Source organism: Dermacentor silvarum, chromosome 7, assembly GCF_013339745.2.
Source record: "Dermacentor silvarum isolate Dsil-2018 chromosome 7, BIME_Dsil_1.4, whole genome shotgun sequence".
In the NCBI taxonomy this organism is placed as follows: Eukaryota; Metazoa; Arthropoda; class Arachnida; order Ixodida; family Ixodidae; genus Dermacentor; species Dermacentor silvarum.
The window spans coordinates 136,777,282-136,803,157 of record NC_051160.1 but is presented as its reverse complement, the minus strand read 5'-3'; the positions used below and the strand labels follow the sequence as shown (position 1 = coordinate 136,803,157).

The 25,876-nt window shown below is 44.4% G+C and overlaps 1 protein-coding gene across 2 annotated transcripts in view; it reads left to right on the top strand.

Moving 5' to 3' along the window:
* The first annotated feature begins 9,428 nt into the window (after positions 1-9,428).
* Positions 9,429-25,876, top strand: part of LOC119459204 (cytochrome P450 2C31) — a 273,595-nt gene continuing 257,147 nt past the window's right edge. Inside the window, exon 1 of one of the 2 annotated variants that reach the window (XM_049671234.1) lies at positions 9,429-9,591. In XM_049671234.1, the coding sequence (XP_049527191.1) occupies positions 9,442-9,591 (150 nt within the window). In that variant the 5' untranslated portion in view covers positions 9,429-9,441. Of the gene's footprint in view, positions 9,592-17,272; positions 17,376-25,876 lie in introns of those variants that run through there. The other variant, XM_049671235.1, reaches the window with a different exon arrangement.

Genomic DNA, 25,876 nt, shown 5'->3' with positions numbered 1-25,876 from the left:
ATACGGCTGAGAATATGTATGAGCTGGAATTCTCATGTCAGACATATCAAAGTCATGACCGGCAAATTTTGTCATTACTTCTATTGAGTGAAGACGCCTAATTCTGTGTGATTTGCTACAGCTTCGCTGGTCATCCGCCTTCAGAGGGTGAAATGGGTCCTCATTTTTTTTCTCCCTCCCTCTTAAAAGTACACGTACAGGCTCCGATAAACAGGCAGAGCGGAAGAGGGGCTAGCAAAGTTAGCACAGAGTAACAGACACGCCTCGCATACATGAGAAAAAGCGAAGATGCAATGATAGATACCGCTTTGTTCTCCCTTTTGTGTGTGTGTTTCGGCGTTTAGTGGGTGACTAAATATACGGACAGTCAATCTCTCTCTCTATTTCCCGCTCTCTTCGCTGAATCCGACCGAAGGGGAGCTTAGTGAGCATAAGCGGCAAGCATGCACACGTATATTGTCAATGACAGAGATAGGCAGATAGAGGTTGGGGCTGTAACGGTATTTAATAAAACAGTGAAGTAACCAGCGTTGAACGTCGGCAAAGCGAGATTTGGGTAATCGTCTTTGTCACTTAAGGCGCCCAGCTGCAGCAGCGCCACGATTGCTCTCGTCGTCATTACTGTGGCCCAGTGAGAAACAAAGCAATTCGCCATTTTGACGACTCAGGCTGACGTGCACGCGGCTGGAACTCGACCAAGAACTTTGCTGGTGATCGTTGGCGTAGCAAGAGCGGGACTAGCTGGAGAGGGGGGGGGGGTCAACTCCCGGCCCATCCGAAAAGTTATGCACTACTTTGTATGCACATATATTCACGCACACATGCACACACACACACTCGTATAGGAGGGTGCTACATGACACCATTAAGAAATTGAAACAAAAACTTTAGTCGTGCTATTTTTGCGCTACTTTGCAGCGTTAATAAACCAGCTCTCCTTAACAATTCAGCCAATGAGTCCGCGAACTTCTGTTGATTAACAAGGAACCTTATTGCCTTCCTCTTCACCCCCTCCATTCTTGCAATGAGTTCTTTTGTGTTCGGAAACCAAACAATATTGGCGTACTCAAGCACTGGTCGAACAAGCATTTTATAGGCCAGCAGATTTGCATCTGGGGGCGCTGGACGAAGGCCTCTTCTCAGAAAGAAGAGTCGCTTTAGTGCTCAGCATGTACATTATTTCCACTTGTGGTTTTTTTGTTAACATGGCTTTCCAATCGGACAGAGTGTGTTAAAATTACGCCTAAATATATACGCTCTAATACATAAGTGAGAAGGGATTCCTTCATAATGTAAGTCAAATCAGATAACTGTTTCTTTTTACTTACGGTTAGCGTTACAGATTTTCAGGCATTTAGGGTGATCTGCCCCTCCTGACACCATGAAAAGGCTGAATTTTAACAGCGGAGCTGTTTAAGACGGCCGTTAGTCCGTCCATCGCGGACAAAAGATGTGGGCCGATCCTGGCGGTTGTGCAGAAAGGGTCCAAGTGCAATGGCGCATACCCCTGTGAACTAGCGAAGCTGAGCCAGGCTAAGTCAGCTAAGCATGGTTGGGACTACCTAAGCTTTGTCAGCCATCGATAGCCAATTGATAGCTAATCAATAGCTACTCGATCAATTATCAATAATTCCGGAAATGCTGGGGATGATTTGGTAGTGCTTAGCATAGCCCAAATACGTGGCCAATACCTTGTGATAGCCAATAAGTCGATAATCGATCAATAATCAGTAAATTCCGGGAAATGCTGGGGATGTCTTGTTAGTGCTTAGCCTAGCCCAAGAGCCCGGATTAGCTAGGCTCCCCTGTCTCTATAGCATTGCGCCTCCAGTGCAAGCTACGCTAATTTTTGTATATGGTGATCACACTGCGGTTAATTTCGCGGTACGAAATACAATATTCAGTGAATAGGCGTATGTTTCTATCTAATCGGGAACGCAAATCATTTATGTGTATTAAAAACAAAAGTGGTCCCAAAGCACAGTCCTTGGCGCACTCCCGATGTAACCGGTGCTGAATTGCAAGCTTCGTTTTGAATATACACGAATTGTGAGCGATATAGATCGGCACACTCACCCATGAGTGCACTCACTCACACTCACTCGCATTTATTTCAAAGGCGCGAGTGCGCGTGCGAGTGAATTAGTGCCAGTGAGTGTGAGTGGAGGTGAGTGCCAGTGAGTGGATGCGAGTGCGAGTCAATGTCAGTAAGTCTGAGTGGAGGTGAGTGCGAGTGATTGTGAGTGGAGGTGAGTGAGAGCCAGTGAGTGTGAGGGAAGGTGAGTGCCAGTGAGCGTGAGTGGAGGTGAGTGCCAGCGAGTGGGAGTGGATGTGTGCGAGTGCGAGGGAGTGCCAGTGAGTCTGAGTGGAGATGAGTGCCTGTGAGTGTGTGTAGAAGTGAGTGCGAGTGCGAGTGAGTGCCAGTGAGTGGGAGTGCGTGTGAGTGCCAGTGAGTGGAGATGAGTGCCTGTGAGTGTGAGTGGAGGTGAGTGCGAGTGCGAGTGAGTGCCAGTGTGTGTGAGTACAGGTGAGTGAGAGTGCAAGTGAGTGCCAGTGAGTGTGAGTGCAGGTGAGTGCAAGTTAAAGCCAGTGAGTGTGAGTCCAGGTTAGTTCGAGTGCGAGTGAGTGCCAGTGAGTGTGAGTGCAGGTGAGTGCTAGTGCGAGTGAGTGCCAGTGAGTGTGAGTGCAGGTGAGTGCTAGTGCGAGTGAGTGCCAGTGAGTGTGAGTGCAGGTGAGGTCGAGTGCGAGTGAGTGCCAGTGAGTGTGAGTGCAGGTGAGTGTGAACGTGAGTGTTTGTGGGGCCTGGAAAAACTTTGGTGAGTGAGTGTAAGTGTGTTTTCTGATACTGATTCCCGCGCGGCACTTTTATAGCTTTCACCGGGGGTTCTGGAAACTTCTGTCGAAGTTGGGATCCCGTAGCATGAACAAAGCCTCCCAATCTGCTAGTGAATTCTCGTATCTTCGACCGCGGCCGTCGGAGCGTCGTCAAGAAGGGTAGTGGCTCATCCGTTGGCGCGCGCTCGTGCTTCTCTTCCTTCTCAACTCGCCGTTTGTGTCGGGGTCTGAGAGGGGGTTTCTGCGCGTGCGCTCTCTCTCTTGTTACCTCGCCTTCACGTAACTTGTAGATGCTTCTAGACTCCGTTGGTCGCATCGGCTGTTTGAGGCGTATGCGCTCTCCCCCTTTGTTAAAGCTTCCGCCGGGCCGGCGGGCTTCTTTCGCTGGCTTGCGTGACACACGGCGCGCGCTTAGATTATGCGCACTTTTGTGAAACTCCATCTCTCACATTCGCACTTCTAACTTGGTCGTTGTGGCAACAATGTTCATCTCATAGTGCAAAACACTTTCAAATTCTGTTGCCAAGTCTTCCGGTTCTATGAGCAATTTTACCAAGGTGTTGACTTGGTTTAATGTTTGTGGCACGCTCATCTGGTTTAGAAGCGTCGTTAATTGCGTTCTGTCGGCGTATTCTGCTATCGGCTTATCAATTATGCTAGTAGGCGTTGCCACCTTTGCTGTAAGCTTCTTGTGCTTCCTCGACAGAACTTCTCTGTTTATTTGATAAAATCGTGTTCAAAGAGCTCTTGCCTCCTCTGTAGCTGCGTCGCCAAACATCATCGGTTGTACTACATTCGTGACAGTTCAGTGTTGAGCCAGACACCTCTGTCCAGTTCTGCAACACGTTGAAGCGAAGGGGGTTGAAAGCGTCGCGTCTGTCTTCTGGTATCCTGTTCATGACACCATGTTTCGGAAGGACCAGAAAAGCCGCAAAACCGATACGTCTTCGGTTTATTTGGGACAGGAACAAGAATAGGGGATTAGAGCGTGCCCCTCGCCAACCTCCTCTTCTTTTGTTGCCTCCTAGCTCTATCTTCAATATGTTTTCTACAGGGCAATCACATGTGAACTTGTTTATCTTTCTTCGGTGACCGCTTTTCATTGGCTAACAAATGTTAAATGTAATCGGCGCAGGACGTCTTGTCGGAAGCCTGAATGTGTTCGAAGCCTGCATGTGTTGGAAGTTTCTCGAATGTTATCGATAGTTCTATCCGTTATCTGTTGTTACCGAGCTGTATGTAATCTGATTGTATATGCGACGAAATTTGTGTTGTGCTTTATAAAAGCCGACGCGCTTGACCCGCTGATCTCCGGTGGCTTGCGCGAGCGTTGAATAGCGAATATAATAACGATTTTAATACCGTTCGTAATAATTGTTCCTTAAAATACCCCATGCAGCCGTCCTTATCTCCGCAGCCACTTCGTAGACCAGTGGTGCAACATCTCGATCGAAATACCGGCCGAACACGAGGTATGCATGTATCTTCTTTATAAAGCGCTGTGCCTTTGACACTTAAATTTTGACACTTGATTGTAGGTGACCACTTACTGCAGCGCCTAGCAGAACGTGCAGAATTTGCCTGAATGGAAGAGTGGCATAGTCTGACTCTGCGAAGGTGAAAGCATATCCTATGGATGAAACAAGTCATGTGCCATGTTTTGCCGCTATAACGACAGACGGCACTGTGGTTTCGTTGCCGCAGTTTCTATACTTTCTACTTCATAAACAAGTCGGAGACGTGTATTCCAGTCGTATTCTGATTTAATGTGAATGAGATGAGCAAACGTGCATCCCAATGTGGCATTAAATGCATGCACCAATAAAAGCTTTCTTTGTTTGTAGTTTGACCTCGAACGAAAGCGAACGAGTAGGTTATGGCAAAAGTGGAAAAAGGAAACCGTGGGGATGCATCTGGCCAATGACCGGATGGGTCTTCCAGTAACCGAATTGTAAAATGTCGCACGCTGAGCTGCGCTTCTCCCAGCGAGGCGAAGGTCTTAGCTTTGTTTCTGCGTGCTTTCAAGTGTGTTTCAAGCTTTTGCTTCCACCAGCGTGCCAGCGTACCGGTAGCCTTCAAGAAAGTTTCACTACGCAAGCATGCTGCTTAACAACATAATGACACTTCACTTTTCAGTGATGGCATGAAGACCCAGAAATAGTGAGACTTCATAGAACTGGCAGTTATGCCTTGTGGCACCGTGAAGCGTTTTAGAAATGGCATAGTTCAAATAAAGATCAATGTCTAGCATGGCCAACAGCCGTCCTAATATATTAGGGTAACTTGATACTCCGTCAGATCAAAATTAAACATTTAATCCTGGGGTTTTAGGCTGCCTACTAAAACTACGATTTAATTATGAGACACGCCGTAGTTAGGCGGTACGGTATTCATTTTAACAACCTCGGCTTCTTTACCGTGCACCACATACATGGTACACGAGCGTTCTTTGCATTCTTGCTCCTATCTGAGTGCAATGTCAAAAATAACACACGTCTTGCTAAGAATTGGTTTTACAGGTTCCAGCAAATCTATCACTCCTACACTAATGGTACAATTAGGTCTGCTAGGATGAAATGGAGCAGCTGGCGTTTCAGGTCTGTAGCGACGATAACAATTTTTCCGGCCGGCTCCATGTTTTTTTTAGCAAAGCGCACTCACTGTGCCATTTGGCGAATAAATGGTAAAGCCCATGAATCTACACACATCCTATACATGCATCAGTAAGTCAACGACGGCTGTTTCGCCAGCTGTATCTCGTCAAAAGAGCGCTATGGGACGGTGCTAACTCGTACTGATAAAATTAATGCGGACAAAGGCACATCCTGCATGATTTACGAATAATTTTGAGTTGCTGGTACAGTATACCCGTAGTCGCGCATTATCACCCGTGATTCTTCGGAGGCCGCAAGTATTCCTCTCCTGCTGCCTGCTTTTTACAGAGCGTGTAAGTGTTGCGGTCACAATTATACCTTCAAAATATATTGTACGCTGATGTTAATCCAATGTCTCGCCAACTAATGACCGGTATGCTATATTCAACACTGATTGTTGTGCATATTAAGATCTATATTGTGGAGATATATAGAGGGAAGGAAAGCATTGGCTAACCGCTCTAGGCGAGGACAACAGAAAAATGATAAAATCAAAGCCAACTTTAAACGCAGTCCCCGCTTACACTCTGTAACCCTTGCGGGCCCGGTATTAAAGAATGCTAAGAAGCCAGATCCTGATGCTTCGAACGATCCGTGAAGTAAACAATTGTATTGCACTCTTGGGCAGCACGAATTATTATACTGATTTCCCAAAACCCTAGAGCCACTAAAGCTGCAACAGGGCGCAGTGTAACGGTTCTCTCAATGCTTAGTGGCAACTAACGCAAGGAATCGGAAACGCTTTACGCAAGAGCAAGCAGACGAGCGAATCAACTGGTGGTACTCGTCTAGCTAGCAGTTTGAACGACAAAAAATAGCACCGACCAGTTCGAGGTAGATATGGGTGAATCTTGGAACAGTCGGTTGCAAAGGAGAGGGAAAGAAAAGGAAAATCAGGCAATAATGCGTTTAGCATTGAATCATTATAGCGACACAAGCTATTTGCACCGTCGAAGCGAGTTATGCAGCAGATGTTTACTGGAGCAGATGTTTACGCGCTTCCCTAGGAACACTCGGCGCTATCTATCGGAGCCGCCGGGAAGCCTGAGCGCAGCCTAAGAAATGCGTGCGTGTGGACGCTGAGAACGCGTAATGCTGAAACCACGCCCCTCTCGCGCCCTGCTTTCTGGACACGCTGGCCAATCAAGTTGCGCCGCCGCAAAGTCTGCGCGTGGCGTTCGAAACTCAAAAGCACTGCACCCGCTGACAATTGCTCCCTCGCTTGCCAGAGAGCCAGTGACACATACTCAATGACCCATGTTCGGAAGATGCTCATTGAAAAGCGGCACATACCCAGCGCCTTTGTACCGCAGCCTGCTAAAGTGTCGGCGTGCGGTTCTTGATTGGGAGGAGGGTTGGATTTCATCTAATCTCGGATAAGTTTAAATGATCTTTTTCGTCTTTCTAGTGTCTGGTACATAGCTAGCAACCCAAGTTAACGTCAAAGAAGTTCGTTGAAGAGTGGCAGACACCTACTCGCATACCAAGTCCCCCAAATAGGCATCATACATGTTCTTTGAAGACCAGCATAAACCTTGTGGCACACACACAGTGCTCCAAGCCACTGAACAGAACAGATTCACTGAACAGCGGTTCTTACCCGTTGCATCTTTCGCACAGCGTGTGCTACGACCGTAATCAAAATAGAGCGAACACTGCGCAGCAGCAGTACCGCCACGGTAGCTGGAAAACGGGTTTGTGTTTGAGTTACAAAGCAGTAGAATTATGTTTTCCCGTATTTTTGAATTAAAATCCGATGCTATGATGACTGTGCGTTGCGTGTATATCGTACTTCAGGAATTTTCTCACGCATTCGCAATTGCGCCAGGCGGAGAGCCTACAAGTATAAAGATGAATGAGGATGAATATCAAATCAGCTGAAAAAAAAGGCTTTGTCTTTCAGTTTCCGGGTAACAGAATTAAGTTTTCTCCGATATTGGTATTGGAATCCAAAGCAATAATGTCTGTAGCTTATCTGTAAGTTGTACTTTGCGCATTTTCTCACTAAATTTACTTTTAAACTATAATTTAGTTCAATAAGGCACTTGCGCTTGGCGGGCGGCCTACAAGAATGAGGTTGTGCGCTGCACTTCCGCACACGTGCGGGAGCGTGTGACGTACGTCGCGTGTGGTGGTGCTTGTGTAACGTCGTCTGCCAGTTGCGGTGGTGGTACTTGTCTAGCGCCTGCACCAGCTTCGCTTTAGATCCACTTTTACAGCGAGGAATGGAGGCATACTTTTTCGCCATTGTAGACCGGCACATTACAACGGGCACATACCGTTACCCAGTTTGGCGTCAAAGACATTCATTTAAGAGTGACGCACACCTACGAACATACCCAGTCACCCAAGTAGGCATCACATAAGTTCAGTGAAGACCAGCACAGACCGAGTACCGACCGAATTCCGCACCTACAGTGACCCATGTCGAGGAGAAAGAGGTTCGTTGAAGAGCTGAACATATGTACACGTTGCCCCCATACACGGTGACCAAAGTTAACCCAACGTTTGGTTTCGAACTTTGTTCTCTCAGCACGCCAGCCCCAATGAACCATTCATTTCGTTCATTTGGACCGTCATTCGAGCACTGTCAACGATGGTCAAACCATTTCACCATGGACTACCCAGTCAACAAATCTGGCGGGAATGAGAGAGTTGCGGACCGACACACGAAGAGACATATATCAAATTCAATGATGTTCGCAAATAATGCTAATCCCAATAATGTGGCATGTAATTCGCCTATGGGATTGCTGCTGCATTTATGCTACTCTTTGAGTTGCCCACGCGCAGCTGACCCATATCGTACGCGGCAATTTCTCATATTTTATCCTTGGCAAGCAGCTCACCAATGCCACAACTGGTTGCTCACGCAGACGCATATCTCGCCGCTAGCTGCTATAGCTCTGTCATGTTATAGTGGTGTCTATGTCTGTGCCTAAAAAAACACCCAAACGCGGCCGTTGCCATATGTTTCCTATTCTGTACAAGGAAGCCAACTCATCGTTTTGAATTACTTGACATTTTGCTTTCATTTGAACATTGCTTGGGTAACCCTGTAGTTTTTATCATTGCTACTGACTCTCTGGCAATGCAATGTTATCAATTTATAGACTGATTACTTGATACCTCTTCCCACGTATCGTGCAAGCGAACCCCCCCCCCCCCCCCTCTTTGTGGCGTAGTGGCTTTGTTGTGGCACTGCTAAGCACGAGGGCACGGGATTAAATATCTACTGAGGCAGCCAGATCTCGATGGGGGCGAAATGCACCCAATGCCATGCTCTTGCCCGATGCACCCAATGTAGCACTCGTGTAGTGTGCATTGGGTGCAATTAAATATCCCAGCTGGTCGAAATTGTTACGTAGTACTCCGGTTACGCATGCCTCATAATCCTGTCGAGTTCTCCGGAATTAATTTTTAAGCAACAATTGTATTCTGCCTGCTCACTCCAGGCGAATGAAATATTTATGCTTTATTTTCGTCTTGTTCAGTTTTAAACAAGCATGATTAAAGGCTGCCCACCAGGCATTTCCAATTGAAGTCAAACGTCTTTTTGACCAACCTGAGTACCTTTTGTTTTCATGGAGTATAAACCTATTCGCCTCATAATCATCATTATCGTTAAGCGAGATTATGTCAGCTTAGCACGAGGGGCGGTTTACATTACCAGCCGAGGCGGCCGCAGCCAGACTAGGTGGAATGCGAAAACGTCCTCGAGCCTAGGTTTCGCACGTAACCCCACGTGATCATAATTTATCCGTGTCCTTTAGCCACGGTGCCAGGCGGATCCATGTGTGTTGTGTACTCAAAATAATAATTATACATTGAACGACAAAAATCGAGCTAACTATCACTACCTCTCTAAATAATTCTCTAAAAATAATTAAAAACCGCGTTTTTTTCTATCCTGTGATCTCTTTACACAGGCGGCTTGAGGAAGGCGACTGCCATGGTAGTCATCCTAGTGACGTCGATATTGGCGGTTCTCGTGTGGCCAGTAATTCAATTCCTGCACGAGGTTCTCCTGCGACGACGTGCTCCTCTTGGGACCAGGCTTCCCCCAATGCCACCCGCGAGCGTTTGGTGGGGGCATAATGAGGTTTACGACATAAACTTCCACTGCAAAAGTGTCATTATGTGGAAGAAGTATGGGCCAGTCATCAGGTACGCAAGAGAAGGCTAAAAGTTTAAAAACGTAGGCGCTTGCGGGCTGTATTACACACAAATAACGTTATTTTCGTACATCCAAACACTGCAGAAAGAGACCGAAATAACATTTTTTATTTGTTTATTTATTCTTATTTGAGCACAATGGTCAACGCAAATATAAAATTATCCAGAAATTATGCACGATTCTCGCACAAAAATGAAGAAATTGTGTCGTGTATGCCTTTTAAATGGGGCGTAGTGACCATATATTCGTGTTGTAAGCTTTTCGAGGCCTCAAGACCCATTTCTTGTGCGTGTACTTGCAATGAACGCCTCTGGCGGAAAGTTTAGGTATGCCTTTTTTTATTACCGAACGTCAATCTGAAGCTAGAGTAGGAGGCTGCAAGTTACATGATAGCCTAATAGACTGAAAGGTGCAAGTTATAGATGCTTTTTCAAATCAATAAAGCCTCTTAAGAGACAAGCATGACTTTGAATTGAAATTTTGTAATATTTCTCTTGGCAAAACGTTCAAAAGCAAATTTAAAAAAAATTGTACGAAAATGTTTTCGTAAAATCAGCTTATGCAAGCTTACGTTCAAAACACAAGCTTACGTTCAAAATGAGAAAAAAAAACTACGGACATTGTCCTTTCACACATATTTAACACCAATTTTAGGCAATGCGAGAATATTGTCTGTTCTTCTCTTCTGACTTTCAGACTAAGGAAGAACTTGAGGACCATCGTTCTGCTAAATGACTTCGAAAGCATAAGAAAATTCTGCAACAAGAAAGAACTGTTGTGCCGTTCCACGGCATTAACGTTATTTAGAGAAAAGAAGCAAGGTAATTCGAATTCCAGTACAGCAAACATACTTTCAAGTGCGCACACCCTTTTTGCTGTTTCTTTTGCGCAAAAACGGGGCTATCAGAAGTGATTATATCGTAGCCATCATCAGCGAATTCATTTCCAATGCAGGACGATGGCTTAGCCCGAAATTCTCCCATTACGACTGCCTTCCGCCGTCTAACGCCACGTTATGCTGGCAAATTTCCTAATTTCATTACAACGCACACTCCTCTGCCATCGTCGAATGCGCTTGTACTGGCATTCACTCGGTCGCTATAGGCCAGTTCCTATCTGCCACATGGACAACATGGCCTGCACATCTCCATTTATACAGGGTGTTTCAGCGAACACTTTCAAAGTTTATTTAAGGTTACCTGTGGCAGATAGCCCAATTCTAGTTCATGAGCTGGTCTACTCGAAGCGGCGGACGTTACTTGCGCAAAAAAATTGAAATGCATAATCAACTAAATAATACAAATTCATTAATTAGGTTTTTAACTAATTACCTGATGGCCCTTATTGTAATCTACAAATTGTAGCCGTGGAGTTCACAAGGCGGATCCACTTGGAACGAATTCCCGGGATGGCATCGCTTTCGAGATATTAATTACCGAACTTTGCGAAGAAATGCATTGGCGTTCCAGTTAGCTTCTTAAGAAAACGTCGCTTTATGCATTGAAGAACAAAATTAACTGGAACGCCAATGCATTTCTCCGCAAAGTTCGGGAATTAATATCCCGACACAGTTGTCATCCCGAGAATTCGTTCCAAGTATATCCGTCTTGCGAACTCCACGGCTACAATTTGTAGATTACAATATGGGCCATCAGGTAATTAGTTAAAAACCTAATTAGTGAATTTTTATTAATTAGTTCATTATGCATTTCAATTTTTCGCGCAAGTAATGTCCGCCGCTTCGAATAGACCGGATAATTAACTACAATTGGGCTATCTGCCACAGGTAAACCTTAAGAATTTTTGAAAGTGTTCGCTGGAACACCCTGTATATCTTAACCTCAAATATTAAAATTCTTAGGACACTTAAGCTTCGCATTTAAGAAAGGAACGAGATAGCATTAAAATATCTCTGACTGCTGCACATGCTTCCCGACGACTGCAGCTTATGCAACCGTAATGGTTACTGGCAAACATATGCGGCGAACGCTATGCACGTAGGCGAGCTTTCTGGTGGAAATGCGGCCTCTGGCCTGGGCCGATCCCGGAGACTGTGCACAACCGCGCCAAAAATTATCATCATTTTCAGGTTTCCGTATTTGTTTCGCACTTTTATTATTTCAGTCCGAGATGATTTAACATAAAGAGATGCGCTGTGGGTGTTTTGTTTCATGACGTTTGTTTGTGGATTGTCATTCTCAAAATTCCGAGGAATAGCTTTGCCAAGAATGCAAGACAAGGTATGAGCAACATTAATGATAGTATGGTGTGGCATACCTAAACATGGTTGGGGTTTATTTTCTCGGCCGCATGCGCTAATGCCGACGCCGACGCCGGATTTTCTGCGACATGGGGCCCTAAACGCTATTGCGTTATTATCCGGTACAGTCACTGGCTTCATAATCATCACCACTGTCTTCATGCCTGTTAACGTTACGTCTATCATTTTTCGTTCCATCGCTTCTTGCGTGGTCTTTAAGGTCTCCTAAAGTAGGATTGTAAACCTCCAAATTTCTCCTCCATGTTTTAGTAACGGTAAAATGCCCTGACTGCAGATTTTCAAAGGCAGTGTTAAGTTATTGCTCATGACGTATTAGCGCGTGCCTGTATGCGCTTCACCGCATACGTATGCCTCAGCCGTTGGGCTGAAGCGTGAGCGCACCAACTCACGTCTTCTTCGCAACATTGGCCCCAGTGGAAAAGCGGAGTCGTCCTGGTTGTTCAACATGTCGTCGTAAGAGTGGGTCGTAATATGCATTCATGCGACTGATATAAACGATGTTTCTGCCATGGCAACAATGATCTGGGGACGCTGTCAGTGTTTCAACTCCGTAATTGACGTGAGAATAGCCGGAAATGATGCGGTAGGGCCTGTGATACAGAGCGAGCCGCTTGGGAGGAGTGAGATGTTTTGGTAGGAACCCAAAGCCAAACGAGGGCACACGTAGAAAAAGCAGTACGCTGGTTGCCATCATGTCTCAGTTTTCGGGTGCCGTAGTTGTCAGTCGTCAGTGGAGGAACCAGCTGCCGAAATTCCTCAGAGCACTTGGCGACATCAGAAATCGGCGTGCATTCGGTGGATTCAGGAGTTTAGGGCAGCATACCTAGGGTTGAACTCCCTAGGTGGCTGGCGCCCGCAGAAGAGGACAAATTAGGAGGACGTTTAGCTTCGCTTTTCAGAGTGGAACGCGATAGCATTCAACGATCCCTGACTGCTCCTCATGGTTGCCCACGACTGCAGCTTATTCAATGGTTACTGGCAATAACTGGCGGCGAACGCTATGCACGAAGGCGAGCTTTCTGGTGGAAATGCGACCTCGTGCGTGGGCCGATCCTCGGAGATGGTGCACAGCCACGCCAATGAAATTACATCATTTTCAGATTTCTGTATTTGTTTCGCACTTTTAATATTTCAGTCTGAGATGATTTAACATAAAGAGATGCGCTGTGGGTGTTTTGTTTCATGACGTTTGTTTGTGGATTGTCATTCTCAAAATTCCGAGGAATAGCTTTGCCAAGAATGCAAGACAAGGTATCTGCAACATTAATGATAGAATGATGTGGCGTACCTAAACGTGGTTGGGGATGAATTCATCGGCAGCGGGCGCCAATGCCGACGCCGACGCCGGATTTTCTGCGACACGGGGCCCTAAACGGTATCGCGTTAAAAAGGGGTCCCTTTCGTAGTGGCGTTGCATCGAAAGGAATGTCGGTGTCCCAATTGTTATGGTTTGATGCGATGTACGTTATCATCATATCGCCAAGATTGTGGTTGAAGCAGGCGGTGGACCGTCGGGCTAGTTTCGGTATCGGCGATAAAGCGTCGCAATGACACTGGTAGCCAGAGTAAAATTCAGCAACTTTTGCATATGTGGCTCTATCTTTTCAACCTATATAGCACTAAAGTCATGCAATTATATGTAGAAATAAAATGTGTTGTTGCTATTTTCTTTTTTAGCATGCTATATCTTTATTTAGTCGCTTCACATGTTGCGCCAACGGGCGGCGCTTTCGCTTTTATCGCTTCTGTTGCCATTCCGTTCGTCTGCTCCTACCTCTCTCTGAACCTCTGCACACGTGCACGTCTTTGCCTTCTATTGCGCGCTGCAAGATTTTGTTTCAGCATCGGTCGGTGGCTCCAGCGATGTACGAAAAACAGAAGAAAAGCCACAAGACGTTTCCGCGCGGTTCTGTGGTTGACGAGCATGGGAAGGGACAGCAGGGCTACTTTTTTCCGCTTCCAAGAGAATTAAAGGTAAGCCCGCTTTTTATGCAGTTGCTATAGCGAATAGCCGCTAACCTTATTGAAACGGCTGTAAGACTTAAGGAAGAGTATTCCGTACGCAGTGTATATTTCTCTGTGGTGTGTAAATACATTGAAGTTACCTATCGACAGCAGCTTTTGAGAGGAGTGAGTGCTAGGCGAACCGCTGACGGAAATTGCGTTTCGTTATATCTCGGGGCTGCTGTTCGCTTTATGGAATAAACTGATGACTTTGCTGAAGATCGTTGAATGCTTGCTGCACGAACGAAGGGGTCAAGTTAGAGACTTGCCTGTTCTTGGTTAGACATTGCAAGTCACCTCAAACTTCACAAGATGCGGAGACCAATTGAAGGTGCACTGCGCTAGTGGAGAAAGCGCTGGAAGCGCTATTTCCTTCGCGTTCCTGCTACGGCACCGGGTGCATTTTACGTTGCCCCGCGAAATGTGTCGCGAAAAAAAAGAGAAAAATGAAAACGCCTGCTTGTCTGTTCTTTATCGAATATTCATCTGCGATGTGCGATGTTCGCGGTTGTTAACTGAGAACTAAGCAGGCGAGCAGTTTTTGTTCAGAACGAACGAATTTACCTTCGGGTCAAGTCGCGCTGGCGCGCAATGCGTACAAAGGTGCTTACGTTGGCGCTGAGCGAGCCACGCGCTCCGGTGTTCCCTAAAGTCTCCCTGTGCAAATAAATTGGTCTATAATAGTAAATGCTCATAGACCGTTCACCAGTGGCTTACAACTTTTGGAAGATCGTCTGCAGATAGGCGTTCTGCAGAACTAGGAAGACAAGGAGTATACAAATAGGTTGAACAAACTAATCCGTCAGTGCCTTATTGACAAGTGAATAGGAAATTTTGTGATGAATATAATTTAGCTGTAAGAAACTGATCAGAGTTTTCAGACAGCTGTTGAGAAAGCAGCATTACCAAACGTGTTATTGCAATATAGTAGCAGTTAAAATAAGAATTAGGATTGTTAAATCATTGTGCCATATTCTTAACATAAATACTACAGCAAAATATAATACGAGTTGACGTACATGAATTGTGGAAAGAGTGCTGAAATTTGTTCCTGCAATTGCGTTGTACGTAAAATTTATATTATTTCCATTTTTTTCCAGACCACTGCTCCAGCTCGGATAACTCCACCTCATCTGTGTTAGGGTATGGGAATATGGGTAACCGTTCGCTTAATTAACTTTTTAAATGAGTAATCACAGATAACTGCTTCGGCAAACGATTTGCGTTGCTAAGATTGCCTCATGCGAAATAAAAAAATATGACTTTTTGCTATTGAGAAATTGTATGAATCTTTACAAGCATATGCACCTGTAAAATGTGCAGTTTGTACTGTAGATGCGAGATGCTCAGGTCTCCAATATTCTTTTGTGTATTGTATCTCTTGCTGTAAAAATGTTGCTAATAAAATTGCAAAATAGAGCACATTTTACTGCCTGTTATTCTCCTGCCGAAACGCTATAGCCACACGCTATGGCATGCTGGCTCACGTATCATGACGGGATAGAGTAAAACTTTAGCAAACACAAATGTACTGCTGGCATTTATTCAATACAGAGCCACACACGCAAAAGGAAATTATTATTAGAAAAAAGAACACCCTGAAATTGACAGCCGCTAGAATAATGCAGGCTGTAGCAGCGAACGGAACTTGCGCTAGTTTCCTTTTTCGTCTGCCGAGAAAATCGCACACTCGTCGAGCGCATTGCAGATAAGCGGGATGGCCGTCTCCCCCTCGCGCATCAGCAAAACCGTTGCCATAACAGCAGGCTTCTTTTTTTTTCCTTTTTTTTCTCAGAAGCTTTGCCTACCAAGCACCAGGAGAGAAATTCGCACTCGTGATGCAATTCCCGTTTACCTCTGGAGTATACCAGCTGACCTAGCCGTGGTTGAAGCGTTCGGTTAAATCATTGTTGTTTACGAAACGAACGTTAGGCGGTTTTCCTGCTATGCACGGTGTTTGCACTGGGTGATCAAGGCTAGAGTAACATCGGACCGGAAAACAAGTCTACTCTCACTCAAAAGTGCACGGACAGTACCGTACCAGTGGGTGAGCTTTCTGTAGCTGTAGCATGGCGTAACGCGTGCGATGGTCTACGCCGAAAATGACCCACCTGATTCCTGAAGTGATTAAGCGAAGCATACCATTAAGGTCAATACTGACCCTATCAAATCGACGCACCGGCGAAAGTCGAAGCTGAAGTTTGCTGGCCGAGCGCTGAGGTGGAGCCTTGTGTTGTTGACAGGCGGTGCAAACACAATTATTTGCCTAAATTAAGGTTTGCTAACCGATACTACCGGGAGTAGCATTGCTGATGAAGGCATGTGTGGGTCTTTAGCACGCCGGCATGAATGCTTTGAGGGACAATGTGGAAATCAGCAGATTTCTGCGCGCATGTGGCGCGGCTTCAGCACAGCCTCTACTGACCATCACGCACGTAATTACTCGGATAAGGAAGCTTATGTCGAGCAGCGAAAGTGTAAAGGTTTGCGACGAAGTGCTATATTTTGAGTGGAGAACTAGGCACGAATTACTATAAAAAGAGAACAAGGAACAGACGAGAAGCAGCGCTGTGTTTATCTCTGAGTTATGTGCTCTCATATTTCCACTCAGCCTGTCAGACGAACTAGCCCAACAGTCAGTCCTTCTGGATCGCTCTACAGACTAGATGAGCTGATGCAGCAGCCAGGAAGTCAACGCCACGGTGGCGTCCAGTAACAGGAGCGTTGTGGGCACACCCTGCTCCACAGTGGCCTTCGCAGTGCAAATCGTTTAAGGAGCGGAAGCACCGCGAGCGGTGTGTTTGATTGCCGATCACTCCGCTTCTGGTGAACGCATTGAAGTACTTATTGCGGCAAATTATTTCTGAAATAGCCTCGTTTAACTTCAAATGTATTTCTCCACTTCTAGAAAAAGTTGTTCAGAGGCCATTTAACGTAAACGTTTCAATTGATGAAGGCTCTTTTATATCACTGTATGTAAGGAAAGGTGGCGTCCATATCAAACCGGTTTGGACAAATTCAGCTTAACGAGAACGCCAGCTCACACGTGGCCATAACATTGCACTCTACTTTGAAGCTTACAACATTAGTTAACAGTGCTACAAAGACCAGTTTCTATATTTAATAGTTTATGCCGCTGGACGAACTTCCGAAATAAAAAAAGGAAAAGAAAGATCAGTGCTTTTTGAATGTCGCCCGACAGGTCTAGGTAAATACAGCTCTGAATGTATGGAATGTGATTGTAGCAGCATCGCCAACACGCACGGAATCAACAATGAAAATCGCACGAATGGCGAGCTGCTGGGTTTTTCGCGCAGGTCTCGGAGTGCTTAACGGGAAAGCGTGGTCCGAAAACAGAAGATTCTGCATGAGCATGCTGCGTGACCTCGGTTTTGCAAGGACAGCTATGGAAGACAGCATGATGGTGAGCAAGCAGTTTTATTGAAACACGCAGATGCGGAATATGTAAGTAACAAAATCTTCAATTGTCTGTCAATATATTAATCAATTCAAGGCTAATCCTTCTGCAGTTCATTGCGTAGAGGAACGGTATTTTTCTGTGTGATTTCGTGCCAAGATTGCTACAATGTTGGCACAGTTCGCTGACCCACGAACTCGTGCAATTTTTGGTTAATCTATGAAATAAATAGATGATACCTGCGTTACTATATAGTTTATTTGAAATTATTCCACATGCTTGTTTTACCATAATTTGTATTTTATTTCGGATCATTTCTTTCCTAAGTGGAAAACTGTGTTAACAACTTTACAAAGCTAGAAAAATAGCACAGGGGGGTAATTATTATCAATGCTTTCGAGAAGATGTAACTATTTTTCTTTGAACACCCGTTCTTTTTTCTGCTATGGGATAGTGTCCCTCTTTTCAAAGTGACTGCATCTGTATAGAAATGAACGATGGCAAAAGTAAAATTCGGGAATGAAAAGTTACATTTTCTGTTATAGGCTACGTATGATTCGGTGACTAATTTTGCGGATTTAAAACATACCGATTAAACTAGTCGAACCAGTAATGTCAATAACTCAAAGAAATTTTCAATGCATTTGTTATTAGACAAAAATAATATCACACTGCCACATGAGCAGTTAATTACATTTTTTTGTTATTGTGTATCGTAACCTGCCGTTAAATAAAAAAAACGAACATGTACTTTGACGTCAGGTGGCTATAGAGAAAAGTAATTGTAATCTCTTCATTGAAGTAAACAATCACTTTCCATTCCGCTTTTCCTCTACCCTTAGCACGTGGAATTAGCTATATCTTTCTTCGCTTAATGAGAGGAAGAACAGATGAGCTACCCCATAAGTTAACTTCTAAATACCAACTGCGACGACATTTTACTTAAGCTAAATTGATTACAAATTAGCAAAATACACCAGCTTGAGTGACCTTGAAAGATCACAATTGTATCATTTTCTCAGTAGTAGTGTCTAAACAGGTACTAAGCAGACGACGCCTGCACCTGGTGGTTGGGCACTATGACGAAATTGCCAGTACGCCACCTCTGAAAGTTTTTAGCGCGTCGCTGGCGCCATAGGCGGTAAGTTTTCATTATTCCGGGGGGGGGGAGGAATAGTACCTGACCAGCTTCCCGAACCCCACCCATGTATGCTATATATATATGTATATGACGCGATCAGGAGGTTGCGGACGGAGACACACATGGTCGCTCGACACTGCCTTTAATCTTCCTCTCCTCTTTCCCCACTAATGCCGCGCACCGTCCTTGTGTGGTTCGTTATATATATATATATATATATATATATATATATATTCTTAACAACAGTTACACTGGAAACTTCGTGTGCCCTCGAAAGATTGTTCACTAAAGTGACGAGCTTATACGTGTGTTTGCAAGACCTCAGAGTAGGGGACAATTCAGTTTTACAGCCTGAGTCCCTCGCACCGCCAATAGACTGGCGTCTCTTGGTTGAGCCATGTGACAAGCGGATTCAGTTAAACACGTTAGGAAGATGCATGCGTTTTGTGCGTATTCGCTCGAACAAGTACACAGCTATGAAAAAGCAATGTAACGCCTTGTAAAAGATTTATTGCAAAAGATACAATCAAGAAATATTTTCCTGACGAAAGGTCAGGTATTGAGAAGATAAGACATAACATATATAAACATAAAACAATGTATAACAATTTCTGAACACAACTTATGACTAGAATTCTTAGCATAAGTATAATATGATTCCATAATGCTATAGTTTCATTACACGTCACAACATTCCTTATGCCACTGGTTTCGTTTATTTTCCGGAGGAAGGACAAAGGATAATAGAGTAAAAATTATCAGGTGCCCAAATAAATAAACATATGAAGAAAAAAAACAAATGAGAACGCGATATCTCTAAAGCGCGAAAGGACTCGTTAGCAAGTGTAGGAAGAACGAGGATTGTGTTATGGAGAGGCAAATGCAGCGTACGACGAATAAAAATTAGGAAAATGCACAGATAGACTAGAGAGTTTCACAAATAGCGCAACCACGCGTCTTTTCTTACCCAAATGCCCTCACTCTGCTTCGGCATCACCGGCGGGAGGAGTTTTCCGGAGGGGGCTCGAGCCCCGGAGCCCCCCACCCCCCCCGCTCCCCCGTACTCGGCGCCTATGGCTGTCGCCACCTAATTGCGGACGGAGGATCACGCTGAGGAGCCGATCGTTCTAGGTCACACGCCGCTTCCCGCGAGTGGTGAAGGCGACGTTTTAGTGAGTTTTGGAATACAGAATGACTATCTTTGTTTAGCTTTTCGGGACGCTCCCACACCTATTCAAACGGCCCACTCCTCAATATTTAGACGATATTAAGCAAAGCTTTTTACACAGTCCAAAATTTTGTTGCAGTGTGCCTTTAAGAAAAACTGAACTGAAACTACTGTATCTGCGACTTCTGTTTCACTAGCGGTCACTGTTATAGCTATGAAAGTTGATGACACTGGAAACGTGTAATTTATATAATAAACTGGAGACCATCGAATATTTTATTACTTTCTCCTAAAGCAACGTTATGAATATTATACTTTGAATTCAAGTCCAGTTTATTGCATTTATTAGAAATGATGCATAGTTGTGCAATTACAGAAGGAGGTCCCAAGGTTTAATCACCGTTCGCGGGACCTCATGTGCAAGTAAAACGAGTAATACTGCAAAGTAAACAAACGAGTGAGAGCATATATATATATATATATATATATCAGCAAACAAAAATACATATATTAGGACATCAATAACGTTCACTGCTACATGGGATTATTTATAGTTCAATATTGAAGTGGTTGCACGTTTTTAATAAACATTTGCCAGGAAGCTACATATTTCATATGAGTGGGTAAAGTATTCGAAAATGTTACGGAAGAAAAAGAAACGAAGTGGTTCTACCATAATTAGTACAGATACTAGGCAAAAGCAAGTTACGATGAGTAGCACATCGACTGTATTTAGGATTATAGATATTCAGATCAACAAAAGGGGAAAAGAAGGTAAAAACCGTGAAAGAAATTTAATAATGCGAACGCTCTTTGCTGGCGTTTAACTGAACGGGGAAGAGGTGAACGGAGTATCTAAGACTCCACAATGAGATGCAGTAGTTTATATGGCTGTGTATGAAGGCGTAATATAGTGTTATGAGTACATGTGGGCGGATGCAGAATATGGTTTTAAGGCGAGCACTTTATGCCAAAAGAAATTCTAATGCAGACTGACGAATTATGTTCATGAAAGCGAAGATTAGTATCAACAATGACTCTGAGAAAAATAACATGATCTTATGAAGTAAAGGCCTCGTTGTTGATGAAAAGACCAGGAGACAGATTGTTTGTGTTTGGTGAATGAAAAAGCATATAAGGCAATTTAGAAGGGTTAATTGAGAGCCGGTTTGTTGCACGGTACTGCACCAATGAATAAAAATCTTTATTTTTAGTTATTTATTTATTTCAGACATACTGCCAATCCCAACGGGGATTTTAGCAGGAAGGGCATACATATGATAAGTATATTACACAGGTGTAAAAAGGTTGAACATGTCACAAATATAAATTGGGAGTAATTACAAAAGGGTGTAGTTGCGCGTGCAATGATTTAACAAGTACATAGAGTATTACATGTATAATGAATGAAGCATTAGTACGGGAGTTACAAAGTGCGCGCCAAGATAGAAACACATGTAGTGAATGAATATGTCATACAGGATTTAATCAACGTCTTTATACAAAGGAAACGGTAAGGTTAGAATGCTACAATTAGTTTATATTTGTGAAATACGTAGGTAGTTTTCAAGTAGTGATAGGAATTTATCTTGATTATGACAAGTAGTTATATAAGTAGGCAGACTATTCCATAGCCTTAACACCTGCGGAAAAAGGAAAACTTAAAGCAGTTTGTTTTGAACCGGTATTCCCGAAGAAAATGGGGGTGTTTATGACGTGAGGGTCTAGTTTCTGGGTTAGATACGTATTTGGTGCTATCAATACGAAGCGCATTGTGAAAAAGTTGAAACATCATTTTCTGGCGTGCGAGTTTGGCGCTATTATGGAAGGTTAGCATTCCGGCTTTTTCCATTAGTTCGGTGGGGGAATCAGATGTGCGGTATTTGTTAAAAATAAACCTTACCGCTTTTCTTTGCACGCTCTCTAGTTTATTAATTAAGTTATTTGTACATGGGAACCAGACGACGTTAGCGTACTCCTAGTACTGCTCTAACAAATGTGTTATAGGCAAGAAGCTTTGTTGGATGCGGTGCTGAACGGAGGCGCCTTTCAGGAAGAATAGCCGTCATAATGCAGATGAAGTTACGTGAGTTACGTGTGCCTCCCACCTCAGGTCATCTGATATGATTACTCAGAGATACTTGTGTTCTTTAACTGGGGTTGGTTGGGTGTTGCCGAGTGTGTAAGAAACGTCTGATATAATGTTTTTCCTGGTTATTCTAAGCAAAGCTGATTTACCTATATTTAATGTCATTTGCCATTCCATGCACCATTGTGATGCTGATTTTAGGATCGTTTTCGAGGGATAGGTGTTCATTGGGACAACTTAGCATTTGGCGTGTATGATTTCGCGGTTTATCCAAGGGTTGTGCTTTTTTGTTCGTTTTATTTTAGTAGGCAAGTATCTGCTTGTAAATCGGAAATGAAAACACTATGGTCAGGGCTGTGACAACGATGGTGGTGTCGTCTGCATATAAAATACACTTAGAGCGAGAAAGGGCAATAAGGCAAGTCATTATAGCATGTTAAGAGCAAAAGGGGTCGTAAAACAGATTCTTGGGGAACCCCTTTGATAATATATGATGGATTTGAAAAACAATCAACAAGCTTCCGTCAATCGGATAAAACGTTTTTATCAGTGATAGCGCTGGCCACAACGCTCAAGCTTAAAGAAGTGTATGTTACGGACAATAGAATCCAAAGCCGTAAAATATACTACAAATACAGAAGCTCAATTGTCGCCATTATCAATCTAGGATTTAATATTATCCATGAAACATGCGAATGGCAGCGTCAGTAGACAACCCTGAGAAAACTCTGAGTGCCATATTTAAATACACGTATTTACACACTGTTTAGTGCCATTCTGGTCTATATACAGTAAAGACATACGCACAGTCGCTGCTGCGGAAGTTGCACGTGTGACAGACGTTTGACAGTTTGCAGAAGCATTCGGGCGAATAGTATAAAACTTGCATTGAAGTCGACAACCTTTCTCTAATAGCGCCAAAATAGTGCAATGAATTCATAGTATGCGTTAAGTTGCCCTATAGGGCAAGAGTGGTGCAATAAATTTACTCTACAGGGATGCGAGAGCGTTTGTCTCTACTGCACATGCCTGAACTTCCGCTGGCGCTGACTGCGTCACACGGCTGCAGGAGGAGTTCATGCGTACCGCTGAAACATTCGGCAAAGCCGGAGGGGAACCACTGGACATTCGCGGTTACCTATTTGGGAGCAGCTTCAAGAACATCGCACCCTTCTTCTACGGGGCCCGGTTCTCGCATGATCACCCCACCATGCGCGAACTGCACAGCGCTATGGTGGAGCTGAACCCATTTCGTCATTCTGGCCACGTTTACGAGTTCCATACGCCACCCTGTGCGCCGGTTGGTTTCCATGGTTCCTTTCACCGGGCTGGGCAAAATTGCAAAAGGCATTGCGAAGCTGGAGACAATTGCCGAGTAAGAATGATAGAACTTGACGTGCGAGAACTCTCACTTCTCGTACAAATATATTCTGGAATGCACGCAATTACAATCAAGCAGCGGTAAAAACAATCAAGACGTGCATTTTCCATCTCGCGGCATTGTCTAGGTGTGTTGACGGCGATTTCGGAAATGCCGTGACGGTGATTTGGTGACGGCGATTTCGCCATCACCATTTTCCTGATAAGCCGTCCGATTTTCCCAATAAAACCAACTGTGTTTAAGCACGTCAGCAACTGAAGGCATTTTTTCATTTTTTTCATGAAGAGTAGTACCAACTTTATCATGAACACGTACGCCGTTAACACTTGTTTTGGGGATCGCAATCTCTTATATTACATTCTATTTCCTGCTGACTTTCACTATTATTCTCGTGCTAATCGATATCCTCTCTACTTATGCCAAAATACAGGTGGTCTGTATACACGTAGGTTACAAAGGAACCTAAAGTAGTAGTAAGGTCTCTGGAGTAAAGAAAAAAAAGGGGAAGAGCAATTTATTACGTCAACAATAATTACTAAAAGCTCGTACAAATACAATACATGTATTGTGCTACAGGGTTTATTGACAGTTAGCGGGAAGCCGTAAGCACGGTCAGGTCGGGTCGATATCAGAGCACGGAGCAGTCCCAGCCAAGCGCAAGCGCCAGGTGCAGCGCCGAGGCGTCAGTCCTCTTCCTCTTCAGCAGACAAGACACAGGAGCAATGCTCGAGCTCCCTTCTTCATTACAATGGCTACGAGAGATAAGAGGAGCCACACTTGTGACTGATGGTGATGATACGACAGCGGGATCGTAGTAGGGTTTGAGACGGATAATATGTACGGTGCCACGACCGCGACGGCGGAAGTCGTCAGATGGCGTAAGAGGCTCGATCACGTAGTTCACTGGAGAGGTAGTCTCGACGATGCGGCATAGTCAATTATGTTGAGCCAGAAGTTTCGACGAAAGACCTGGAATGTGGGGCGCAATTCAGAGCAAAACGAGGGAGCGGATACGGAACGTTGTAGTAGTTAAGCCATTGTCGTGTCTGTTCTGTTTGTGAACTTGTTCTTCCGTCGTCAAAATTCGAGCAAGTTTCCGACACTCTTCTGCGTACCTGGGTAGTTCTGAGACGGGCCGGCATTCCGAGGCGCCTGGTTCGGATGGTGCAGTGTCCAAAGTGCACGATGGTTCTCTGCCATACAACAGAAAGAATGGTGAGAAGCCAGTAGTCGCTTCCCTTGCGGTGTTATAAGCGTACGTTAGAAAAGGGAGAAGCGTGTCTCAGTTGGTATGGTCAGACGCGACGTACGTAGTGAGCATTTCGCAAAGAGTGCGGTTGAAGCGCTCAGTTAACCCGTTAGTGTATGGTTTGTATGCTGTTGAAATTACAGTGTGCCTCCTCATTACAATTTGCATCATTTCACGAGGAAGTGTAGTGTACTATTCCTGTTTTGGACGGTTACCTGAGGAGAGCAATAAATATAATAAAGTACGACCTTTTCACAAGTTCGAACTCTGGAGGAGGCGAAGAAGTTGAGAAGTTCACAGAAAATTAGTTTGAAGAAACTGCGAAAAACTCATGACCTTTCTATGCGACACCGCAGGAAAATCGTGTCATGAGAGTTGAATTTATGAATGCGAAAGAATTGTATGCCCCATTACGCGGTAATCTGTAGTAGTCAGCATGAGGGAAAAATGGTACCAATAATGGGTGACGGCGCAAAGTGCAAAAATCAGTAAAAATGCTCGGATTGACGTCACATTTCTTAGGAAGATTCATTAAACAAATGAAATAATGGCTTTGAAAGGAACATTTTGTACATTTCAGCCTAGGTGGGAATCGAACACAGACCTCCAGGTTAAAAGACGTGCAAGCTTCACACGGCTACACGGCTCTGGCTTACTAAAGTCGAGCCTATTGCGTGCGTCATTGCACACGTCACATGGCTGCCATCTGGCTGAATATAGCCGAGTGCGTGCGTCATTGGGCGCGTAACGGCGCAGACAATTCGGAGGAGATGGCGCCACGTCATGAGTGTATAAAATGAGCGCGTTCATGACGTGCCGTGGTCTACCAACGATACAATGCTTTCGCATTCCTACACGTAAGCGGTGTTAAGTGTCTCTGCCGAATTTTTATTTCCAGGCGAATGCTCTTAACAATGAAATTCGACGGAAGTGCAAAGTGAAATAATGTTAATTTGTTGAATGAGTACGAGGTCTTGCATTTTCTCAATGTTCAGCTACCTAATTAGGTTTTTGCATCCCAAAAATATTTTATTTAAATTTAGGTTTCTCTATGGCCCATTACCACGATAAAGTTGACCACGATCTCTAATGAAAACAACAATGAAATAAAGAAATTACTGGGGGGGAGGGGCGCACTTCTACTCTGCCAACAACCGCGCTCGTCGCTCGCTGCACCGTCTCTTATCTCCACACGGCTCTGACCTTTATGCACTGTGCATTCGCCGCTCAATTTCTGTTGCAGCGACAGACCGCACATACCTTCGCCCGCTGCAGCGTATGGGCTTGCTGCCAGCGTTTTGACAGTCTTTGTCTGCAGTCATCCAGTGTGATCTATTCATGTTTGTTTGTGCGCGCTCACACCACGCTTGTTCATTCAGTTAGTAATAGTCGGGCCAAATTTTCCAACGCACGCTACACATGTAATGCTGCCCGGATCGGCAGTAGTAAACAAAGTCAATAACCACTTTTCATGAAAAG